The sequence below is a fragment of the Struthio camelus genome, chromosome 27 (assembly GCF_040807025.1).
Source record: "Struthio camelus isolate bStrCam1 chromosome 27, bStrCam1.hap1, whole genome shotgun sequence".
In the NCBI taxonomy this organism is placed as follows: Eukaryota; Metazoa; Chordata; class Aves; order Struthioniformes; family Struthionidae; genus Struthio; species Struthio camelus.
In genome coordinates, this window is record NC_090968.1 from 6,973,208 (window position 1) to 6,983,992 (window position 10,785).

The window sequence follows — 10,785 nt, forward strand, 5'->3', positions numbered from 1 at the left end:
TTGCGCTGCAAACACAAAGCCAAACAGCAAAGCCAGGTTTCACCCTGCCAGGCTCCACAGCCAGCGACCGCAGGACCTGAGCCCCAACTGCGACCGGGGGGACCCGTGTGCGGCGACAGCAGCGACCTCCCACTTACTCACCTTATTGCCTCTACCCCACAGGTCGGCATCATTTTGCACTACTCCTCCCTGTCCACCCTGCTCTGGATGGCAGTGAAGGCCAGGGTCCTCTACAAAGAAGTGACCTGGAAGGCGCCCCAGCAGCAGGACGGGGACGCGTCCCAGCCGGCTCCTCGGCCCATGCTACGGTAGAGACACTTCCTCCCACCCCCGGCACGCACCCCAGAGGGTCCCTTCACTCGGCAGGCTCTGCCTCAGCCCTGCACACCCTCAGGGGAGCAGCGAAACCTTCGCTCTGCCCCGAGGGCCCCTACAGAGATTTCGGTCCTGCCAGAGGCCAAGTGCTGTTCCGGGTCACAGATGAAGTAGGGCAGGGGCAGGACTTGCTCCTGTCTTTTAAAAAGCGATCATGCCGGCCCATTTCCCATCCTACCCATTTCTCCCAGGACAGGCTCTGTCTCTGCATCCTCTGCACCATCCTGGCCCCTCTCCCCGCTTGCCTGCGCAGTCCCGTTTCTCATCACCCCTGCATGTGCTCCAGCATTTTACCGTGGGGAGACACCCTCCCCCTTTCCCAAATGGCACATCTATATTTGTGCGAGCAGGCTACAAAATCACTCCATAGCTGTGCGAGCAGCCTACAAAATCAAAGACCCCGCTGGCTGCCAACAGCCTCGTGCAAAGAGCCCCGTGGCGCCGGGCCAGCCCGAGCGCTCGCCCTCAGTGAGCAGTAACACCGCCACCTCCTCTCCTTGCAGGTTCTACCTTATTGCAGGCGGGATCCCCCTCATCATCTGCGGCATCACAGCGGCTGTTAACATCCACAACTATCACGATAACAACCCATAGTAAGTGCCCCCACGTGGCAACACCTTCCCCACTGAGCGTGTTGCCTCCTTTTGCCTGGGAAAGGGGAAAGGGAACTGGTGGCACTGGGAATCAAGGCGCACTTTGCAAAGATCAGAGAGGTCTGTGCTGGAGCTACCCGTGTGTCTGGAAGCCTCTAGCCAGGCTGTCCAGTGGACAAGCCCCTCAGGAGGCCTCGAGGCAGGCCACGGGGCATGGCTGCGGCCACTGCACCTCCACAAAGCCTGTCTCTTAGGGACCCACTGGGGGAAGGGTGCCGAGCGCCGAGGACTGCGACGGGGGCTGCAGCAGAAAGCTCCGCGTGGCCGCTGGGCAGGCAGGCTGTGGGTCTGCTGATCTGAGCCCCCTTTTCTCCCTTACAGCTGCTGGCTGGTGTGGAGGCCCAGCCTCGGTGCTTTCTATGTTCCCGTGGCTTTCATTGTGCTCATTACCTGGATTTACTTCCTCTGCGCCGGGCTCAACCTCCGGTGCCAATCGTCGAGCCGGAAAGATGCCCCCGAGCCGCTCGAGACACCGCCAAGGCTGGGAGGCAGTGGGAATCTCTTGACAGACTCCGGGTCCATCTCAGTGACGCTGAACTCAGGGACGCCCTGCCCTGAGGTGGACGGCATCTACTCCCTACAGGTGCAATTCTGGGCACTGGTCACCACGCATTCCTTGTACGTGGCCCTGTGGACGTTTGGAGCCATGGCTGTATCGCAGCGCTGGTACCTGAACGTCATCTTCAGCTGCCTCTATGGAGTCACAGCCGTGGTGCTGGGGCTCTTCATCTTCATTCACCACTGCGTGCGGCGTCGGGACGTGCTCAACTCCTGGTTCAGCTGCTGCCCGTCCTACAGGAACGCATTGCCTATGCAGGCGTACGTCCATCCCGGCGTGGCGGTGGAGGACGGCTCACAGGTCTTCATCGGGTGCAACCCGGAGGCAGCCCATTCCATCAAGTCCTCCTCGTCGCCCAGCAGCACCAACTCGACTGTGGGCCACTGCAAGCTCACCAACCTGCAGGTGGCACAGAGCCAGACGGACGCCTGTCCGGCCCGCCCGGCCTCTTACGAGGAGCCTGACAAAACCGGCGCAACCCGGCACGCCAACAACCTCCACGGCCGCAGGAACCATAAGAGCAGACCGAAGCAGTACCGGGAAGGGAAGCATCACCGCTTGAAAATGCTGCGGGGCCCTGCCTCGGACCACCCCTCCAGCGAGAGCGGGAGCATCCACAACAGCCACTCCGAGAGCTACCACAGCAGCAGGAACAGCCCCTTGAACAACAGCCACGTGGGGACGCAGGTCGTGGCCCCCCCGGAAGGGGAGACAGCGCCGAGCCAGTCTGAAGGCAGCGACGGCGGCCGGCAGGCGCCGGACTTCGGCAAGGCTCGCCGGAGGAGCGCCAGCAGGGACAACCTCCGGCAGGCCAACGCCATGGAGAAGGAGACGAAGCGCCGGTCCTACCCGCTCAATGTGGCCAGCCATAACGGGGCACTCAAAGGGAGCAAGTACGACATCGACCTTGCCAGCGCTGACAGCGTGGCCGGGATGAAGACCGGCCTGTGGAAGAGCGAAACTACCGTATAAAGGATGTGAAAGGACCAGACGGCCGCAGCACCATCGCACATTCCTCCTCGGGCAGCAGGGCGGCTTGGGAGTGGTGGCTGGAGCTGCTAAGGGCATCTGCCAGAAGTCAAGCGCAGTCTTTGTGGAGCTGAGGGCTTCTGAGAATTGCTAAGTGCACTAGACAGGACCAGGCGGCGCAGCCCAGACGCTTTCGCTCGGCTGCCGGGCAGAGGGTGACGCCAGACCCGATCCAACCGGGAGAAGGAGGATGTTGACGCTTCCTGGGACACCGACCACGGCGGCGCTGAGTCTCGAGGTGAAAGGCAATCTTTGCTCTTCAGCAGCCTGAATTGCAACAGTAATTTAATCACTTTTGCATGTCACTTCAGACTGACCCTAAATGCTATTTTATTATATACAGAGGAAACAAATGTCTATTTTTCAAATCTCTATATTATTGTATGTATATATGTATAGACAGATGGGTAACTGATGCAAGTGCCTACATGTTACATGTCAGTGTTCTTCGAAGAGCGAACATGCCCCTGGGAGTTTTGGCAATAGCTTGTTCATGCCACGACTGCAATGTTCCCGCTGGGGCAGAGGAGACCAGAACTAGCGCCCTCGACGTAAAGATGCCATAGCGCGGACGCTCGTTCGCCCCTAGCCTAAATAAGCTTTTTCTGAAAGAGTCAGAGAGAAGCTTCTCGGTTTGGAACGCTTTTAAATGCGAGCATTTTTATCCACGATCTTAAAAGACAATATTTAGCCCTGTGGGTTACCGAGCTGCCAAAGTAAAAGCCATAGGTAAAAACAAGCACAAGGTAAGAGATGCCACCGTGGCGAACGAAGGCGATCGTCTGCACTGTTCTCATGCCAGACGCTAAAATCTCTGCAAGGAAACACTCCCTCATCGGGCTGGTGGCCTCTGAGGCATCAACTATGCAAACAGGCCGGCTGACGGGGCAGTGACAGGCTCCCAGGGGGCCCCGCTGCCCAGCCGCACGGTGAGCAAAGATTAACAATCTCCTCCAAAGAACCAAAGAGTCGAACTGTGGCCAGAAACACAAAAGCAAGTCCTCATCCTTAATCCACTTGAGTATATTCAGAAACTACCTGCCTTTGTTCTTAGGAAGCCAAAGCACCAAAAAGCCCCACAATTAACAGCCTCCGAGTCTGGCCCACGGAAGGCAAGAGGGGGAAGAGCGCTGCAGGGGCTGGGGCTGCTCCTGGGAAACAAAGGGCCTGTCCTGCCTGGAGCGATGCCGATGACTACATTTGACACATTCCTATGGACAGTTCAGATGACATTTTCAAGGGGCGGGAACTTGGATTAGCACTTATTTTCCCCTTTTAAAACCCAAGTCCACCTTTTTTTCTAGCACACAAATGAAAATGGAGATACTCACTCACTCATCCCAGGCAGCAGCAGGCTCTGGGAGCGTCCACAGGCCAAGCTTCGATTGCCTTAGAGGGGGTTTCCTGAAACGCCAGAGACTGTTATTTACTGCGCTGCCAGGCAAGGGGCATCCTGTACCCGTTTTGCTACAGTTCGATGCAATGTGCTGCCTGTACCACCCTGTGCCTTGCGACGGGGCTCTGCGCTCCTCTGCCTGCTGCGGCACGTGGCGGCGGCAGCCACCGAGCAGCTAAGGGGCTGGTGGCTGTTGCACAGCCCAGCTGCGCCTGCAGCTTCACAGGCGACCCGTGGGGCACGAGGGAAGACGAGAGCTGGCCTTAAAGGCGAGTCCTTCCTCCTTCCTTCCCCGCGCCCCTTTCAGCCTTTCAGGAGCTGTGTCCCAGGGCTGAGGACAGGCTCGCGGCGCCTGCTCGAGCCGGGCAGTGTGTTTTACCTGCCAGCTGGCTATGAGCAGGCATCTCCCAGCTGCCCTGCCTGTCGGCCGCAGTCTGAGGCGGGAGAGGAGGACAGAGGAGGCCGGACCAGGAGCCCGGGGCCTCCGGCACGCGGAGCCCCAGCCTGGCCTGGCCTCAGGCCGAAGCTGTTCCAGCCTCTCTGTGCCTCAGTTTCCCCACATGTACCAACTTACCTACCTCCCAAGGGGTCGCGAGGATCGGCAGGGGACCAAGAAGTGCTAGAAGCCATGCAGGTCAATCCTTACATGCACACCATGTCCGATGGCGGGGTGTGTGTGTGTGGGGGGGGGGGGGGGGGGATCCAGAAGTAAATGGAGTCAAAAGCACTTACTGACAGTTTTCCCACCTTCAGCAACTAGCTCCTCTCCCTTCGGAAACCCGTCATCCCGCAGGGCTGGAATACCAGCAGCCTTACTGCGGTTCGCGCCCTCCCCAGCCTGTTTAGACTTCTCTGACCGACTGACTGCTTAACAGCACATGTTTTATCGCGCCTTGTATTTAATACAATTTGAATTGTTATGTCAATACTGCAGCCTACACGGTCTTGCTGATGCTGAGTTGTTTTATATGCTTGCTGCACTGTGACAGTATTATATAAAAAGCTTTGTATTATTAATTTCACTTTCTTTGTCTGTTTACATTACAAGCAAACGACATATCAACAGAGAGCTTCTTGCAATATACGTGGGGGAGGGAGGGGAAAATATGCCAAAGAAATGTCTTTAAAGGGGTCTTTTTGCATTTTTATATGAATAGAATGTTTCTAGCAGATATGTTTTGTTTAATATATTAAAGATTTGCAAATCTGCCAAGATCTACCGTTATTTTTTTGCAGACTTCGCCGCTCAAATACAACAGACCGGTAGGCACATAGAGGTCACTGTTTTATTGAGTTAAGCATTACTTTGAAATGAAGAGCCAGCAGTGCTATAATCGTACCATCAAGAGCTGCACAGTTGCCACAGATTTCCAGCAGCTTCACATCACTTACTTAACTGAGCTGGGATAGTCTTCCTCTCGGACACGAGCCAAGCCGAGTTTCCCAAGGGACCCCTGTTATACCTAAGGCGGGCAACTCCAGAACACCACAAAGACCTACTTCATGTTACTCCTCACATACACAGTTCAGGGAGCGCAGGTTATCTGGCAAACGGGCCGCAGCATTTAGATTTGCCATTTGCCTTTTCCTCAGAAAGCGGAGCAACAAATGAAGGTGCCCCTTCTCACCTGGTCACGAACCCACCCTCCCCGCCTGCCAAAGCAGGTGACGTGCAAGACAACGTAAGAGACCCCCCCGGAAAAGCTCGAGCAAAGCTCCACAAAACCAGTGCCAATGAGAGGGCCGGAAACCTCTACCTTCCCTCTCATGTTACCCTACAATAACCAGACACTGGTATAACCAGGCACCGTTAGGACGGTACTTCTCCCTCCCTCCCTCCCAAAACACAAAAATTACGACTGCAATTTCACATTGCCACAGATCGAAGCACTGATGACACTGACTGACAGAGCCCTCCTCACGCCAACAGTTACAGGGAGTAGGATGCGCAACACAAAGCCGCTGGCTCCAAACGCATCCCCGTAGATCAGGTAAGGCCAGGCACGTATCAGCGAGGAAGCAAAGACAGGCAGACAACTCGAGGAGGAATTCAGCTTTGGTGTTACTGACACTACCAGCCTGGGCCGCTCTCAGCTCCTCGGCAGCACCAGCACAGGTAGCTGCCCACCTTCTCTGACGTGCTCCCTGCAAACAGGGTGTCGGTTCAGCTGCCTACATGAACGCGCGGCCCTGCACTGCGGCTGCGAGCCAAGGCAGGAGAAAGGCCATCAAAAGCCCTTTCACCCCGTGAGACTGGCTGTCGGCCGGCGAACCACAATGACTCTGACTGACCAACCGCTTCTGAGGAAAGGACGCTCGGCTGGCTCTCTCCTGTGCACTGAGATCCCCGTTTTACCTCTGCGTTAGTACGCCGACTCGTTGGACTCGCTCGAGACATCTGCCCTACCATACTTGGATTAGCCAAAACACATTTTACCAGAAGTTACGAAGCTCCCTTCATAAGGGAGTCCAGAAACCACTTCTGGCACCTGTAGTTCTATTTACTTCTAAGAGAAATACAAGGCAACCCAGAACAGTTACTCCATAAAAGCCTCATTCTGGTCCAGCCACCGAACACTCAACAGGAGATAGCCCACTGCTCCCCGCGTTGCCCCGTTCCCTTGGACGACTGTCCTTGTGGTTACGGTGGCTCTGTTACCATCAGGCTTCAGGCTGTCAGCTCCTCACCCTCTGCTGCCCCAGTGCTCCCAGCAGCGCTCTGCTCCGGACCAGCCAGGAGCCGGTGGGTTCACGGCCATGCCTTGGCCTTTCTGAATGCCTGGATCTCCTCTTGGCCCCTCAGGTACTGCTCTATTTCACTGTCGGAGATGGGCTCATCTCCGGTGATGGCAAGGTCCGAAGCGCTTGGGGCTGCTGTGCGGAGCCTCTTCCTTGGCTTGATGAGGCAGGGCGGCAGCAAGGGCCTCCGTCCCCCGTCACGCTGACGTTTCCCTTCCAAGGGACGCACCTCCTCCTGCGCGGCCCCTCCTGCGGCCAGAGAGGAGCCGGGGGAGCCCTCACCCTGGGCTCCAGCACGCTGCTCCTCTGCGTCCTCTGCACAGAAAGATTTCTTCAGCAGAAAAATTCGGTGTTGCAGTAGGTCCCCGATGTGCTTGATGACCGTTTTCTTGTCCATGTTAAACACCCTCAGCCAAGCGAGCTGGGACGCCATTCTCAGCAGGATTTCGTGAAGCTCTTTCAGCCTCAGGTGGGCCGGCGGAGGCAGATCGACACCCGCCACCCTGCAGAACCGCGTGAAGGTGCACGTCAGGCGGGCGGCAGGCTGCAGCGACTGCCACGACAGGAACGCTGCGGCGGTGACGATGGGAACAGGATGCCGGCCCGTGACCAGCCACGTCTCGCTGGCCAGCTCCACAATCTGCATCGTTCGCGTTACCATCTTCTCCTTGTCCTCCACGAAAGGGGCAGGGATGTCAGCTGCGCGTTGAAACAGCCTGAAACTGCAAGAGCAGAGAGCCTGCCATTAGCATCAGCTACTGGGGCACAGGGAAGCATTAGACCTGGCTGCCCACGCAGCTGCAACAGGCGTGGGAAGGAGGGAGCCACGGTGCAGCACAAATAAAGCATGGACATACCCTGTCCCAGAAACAGACTCATATGACAGATCACCTCTGCTCCAGCCTCCAAGGTTTGATACAGCTCACTCTGCTTAGCCAACAGGGAGAGAGCCACCAATACCACGCAACACTTAAGTAAACTGAGAGCTACAGTAATGCCCTTTAGAGCAAGCGCACCCCGCTCCTGAGACGGGCCTTTGCTCCTATCACCTAGCAAAGCCCCTGCGCTGCCTGCTCTCCAAACTGAAGAGTAAGGGGCAGGGAGAGAAGAATCCCAGCCCAAACTATGACACAGGAGGCAAAAGCCACGACAGTTCTGTTAAAGCCACGTCAAACCCTCGAGTCGTTCCCTCCAGGACATCAGCAAGCAAACAGGGAGGTATTGCTCCTTCATTTGCTCACGTCCACCTCCTGGCTACTTTGTTATACTAAAATTGCTGGCCATAGTAAGAACTTGATGCCATTTTTAATCAAGGGACAGCAAAGTACACTCTCAGATCATGAACTGTAGGTGCTACCGCAAGAGTACCACGATCCAGTTTCAAGGGCTCTCTGTAAATATGCCGCCCCACTTAGTATGCAAGGCTGTGAACAATCCAAGGGAATACAATTTAGATGATCTGGGCTTTGCCTTCATGTCCTCAGCAAAAATATGCCTAGAAAATAGCACAGATCTCTGTGTGCGCTTACAGCCTTCTGGCCTGGCAAGGGCTGCATTTTAGAAGCTTTCCCCTACGTCAGTGTAAAATGCAGAGCTCTGAATTGCCAGTATGCAAGCGGTTATGTTACCTACTGAGGTGCGTCTTCGCCAGATCCATCAGACTCAGCGCTGGTACGGACAGCTCGAGCTCCTTCTGCACGCTCAGGTAGACGCTGGCGAACAGCTCCTTCTTGGCGTAAAGGAGGGAGCAGATCGTTCCCATCGTCAGGGGCCAGTTGTGCTGCCGACAAGTCACAAAGACGCAGCAGCCCCCCAGAAGCTCCTTCTTCTCCAGACTGACCAGGTGGAAGGAGGGATGTTGGAGAGCTCGCTGGAAGTACGACACAGCCGTTTCCTCGAACACCGATGGGAGCTGGAGGACTTTACAGAGGTCCTGGACCCGCTTGATCCCTGTGAGAAGACAACATCCTTTTAAGATCAGCTCAAGATATGCATCTCTCCTTATATACCTCTCTCCCTGATATCACAGCGCAGCCGGTATTCAGCCAGACTCGGGCAAAGGCACGAGAGCAGCCTGGCCGCTGCAGCCCCGTAAACTGCACACAAAGACTTTTCCCCAGCTCTCTTCATGCAGGTAAGGCAGTTGGCTGGCAAGCACCAGCTGGACGCAGAACTAACTGCTTTCTTCATGTTTTACTGCCAGCTCCCTATAGCTTTTAACTTATCACAACATTACAAATACATTATGCAAATTGGACTAAGGCAGCAAAGCAGAGACAGTATATGACTGAAACTGAATGGCAGGCTCTTACCTCGCTGCACACAGCGACTCAGCTGCTCTTTCTGGCCCGTGCTCTGGGAATAGGCCACCTCTGAAAAACAACAGGCGTTAGGCCAGGTAACCGCGCTCTGACATCCTGGGGACAGAGCCACTTAGATCTCGTGCAACCGGATGCCCAAGGGACCAGACTGCAGTTTCCAGAACTGGCAGTTCCTCAAGGCCACTGAACGAGGGCTGGCAGCACAGGCTCTCTCAGACAATTGTACAGGGGGTTTCTGGCCCCGGGCGCTCTCCAAGCTATCGCTTCCCTGCAGATGTTAGAGCAAACGGCCTCAGGGCTCCTGCTGTATTGATACAAGAGACTCAAGTGCCAAAAGCAGCCTAGCCTAGTTCCACACCTCGCACCAGCACAACTGCGCTACCAATCTGGCCCCATAAACAAAAAAACCGCGCTGGTCTTTCGCTTGGGGCGAGAAGGGGGAAGCTGCGGACCCCGCGGGGCATCGCCACCTCCACGCAGGCACCTTGGCGGCCGCTGGCCCGAGCCGGCCGCAGACGGACGGGGGGCTGCAGGCGCGGCGGCGGCCGCTTGGGAACGGGCCCACGGCTCGCGGACTGCCAGAACAAGCTGTTTGGAGGGACGGTTTTGCGCCAGGCCGAATATAACCGCTTTGGGGGGGGGGGGAGCAGAGCCAGAGGGGCCCGGGAGGGGGTAGGCCCGGGGGGGGGGGGAGGCCCGAGAAGGGGAAGCAGGCCTGGGGGGGTCCCGGGGGGGGCAGGCGGCCCGGGGGGGGGGCAGGCCCGAGAAGGGGAAGCAGGCCTGGGGGGGTCCCGGGGGGGGGCAGGCGGCCCGGGGGGGTAGGCCCGGGAAGGGGAGGCAGGCCCGGGGGGCCCGGCCCCACCTCGCAGGTGCTCCTCCTCGGCGTAGGTGGTAGTGAGGAGCCCCTCAGCCAAGACGCAGCCGCAGGCGGCGCACACCAGCTGCTGCTGCGCGTAGTGCGCGTCCTCCACCAGGGCGGAGGAGCCGCAGGCCGGGCAGCTCCTCGCCCCCGCCGCCATCATCGCCGCCGCCTCCGCCGCGTCGGGGGGACCGTTGAGCCGGGTGCACCCGCGCCAGCCAATCGCGCCGCCGCCTCCCGTCCGCCGCCGCCGCGCGTCCGGCCGGCAGCGGCGCCCGCGCACGCCGCGTTCCGGCGCCGCGCGTTCCTCCCCCCCGCCAGCCCGGGGCAGAGCGGGCCGGGCCGGACCCGACCCCGCCGCGCTGCCGGGCTCGCTCCGGGCCTACCTCCGCGCCAAACCCTTCCTCGGGGCAGCAGGAGGCCGAGGTGGCGGCTGCGCCCTGGCAGCCAAGCAGCCGCACGCAGCTCAGCCTGGAAAAAGGGGAAAACTTCACCCCAAAGCAGGGCCGCTGCGGCAGGGCTGGCGAGGTTTTAGGCGCTGCTCCCCCGGCAGCGCGGAGCCCTCGGCAAAACGGCTCGGGAGAGGGGTAATAACTCGGGGCCGCGTCCCAAGGCCACGAGGGCAGCAGCCGGCGCTGCGCTCCATCGCTTCCCAGGGAACCGCTTATCCCATACGAGCCTCCCAGGCCCGAGGCCGATCAGCCGCAGCTTGTCTCTTCCAGGCCATCACAGAGGTGACGGTCCCTCTATTGTCTCTGCCACCTCTACAATGCCTCATTAGAGCTAGACGAGGACGAAAGGCTCGGGAGCCAACTCCGACCCAAAGCCCGGCGCCTTCCGCTGGCTGCGTCGCT

At 58.2% G+C, this 10,785-nt stretch overlaps 2 protein-coding genes across 3 annotated transcripts in view; one reads left to right on the forward strand and one right to left on the reverse strand.

Annotated features, from left to right (window-relative positions):
• The window catches only part of ADGRA2 (adhesion G protein-coupled receptor A2), a 35,156-nt gene extending 29,938 nt beyond the window's left edge, over positions 1 to 5,218 (forward strand). For both annotated transcript variants that reach the window (XM_068920703.1, XM_068920704.1), the window contains 3 exons: positions 163 to 308; positions 879 to 968; positions 1,350 to 5,218. In XM_068920703.1, coding sequence (XP_068776804.1) covers positions 163 to 308; positions 879 to 968; positions 1,350 to 2,559 — 1,446 coding nt within the window. In that variant the 3' untranslated portion in view covers positions 2,560 to 5,218. The remainder of the gene's footprint in view (positions 1 to 162; positions 309 to 878; positions 969 to 1,349) is intronic.
• A 66-nt stretch (positions 5,219 to 5,284) lies between these two features.
• BRF2 (BRF2 general transcription factor IIIB subunit) lies at positions 5,285 to 10,113 on the reverse strand. The gene is made up of 4 exons (XM_068920705.1): positions 9,935 to 10,113; positions 9,064 to 9,123; positions 8,380 to 8,701; positions 5,285 to 7,473 (listed from the first exon to the last, which is right to left on the reverse strand). Exons 1-4 carry the CDS (start codon positions 10,092 to 10,094, stop codon positions 6,762 to 6,764), a joined length of 1,254 nt encoding a protein of 417 aa, XP_068776806.1. The 5' UTR covers positions 10,095 to 10,113; the 3' UTR covers positions 5,285 to 6,761.
• Positions 10,114 to 10,785: the final 672 nt, after the last annotated feature.

Coding starts and splice junctions, on each gene's coding strand:
- BRF2 (XM_068920705.1), bottom strand. CDS start 10,094: ATGATGGCGGCGGGGGCGAGGAGCTGCCCGGCCTGCGGCTCCTCCGCC. Junction 9,124..9,934: donor CGAGGAGGAGCACCTGCGAG/GTGGGGCCGGGC, acceptor GTTGTTTTTCAG/AGGTGGCCTATTCCCAGAGC. Junction 7,474..8,379: donor GCGAAGACGCACCTCAGTAG/GTAACATAACCG, acceptor CTGCTCTTGCAG/TTTCAGGCTGTTTCAACGCG.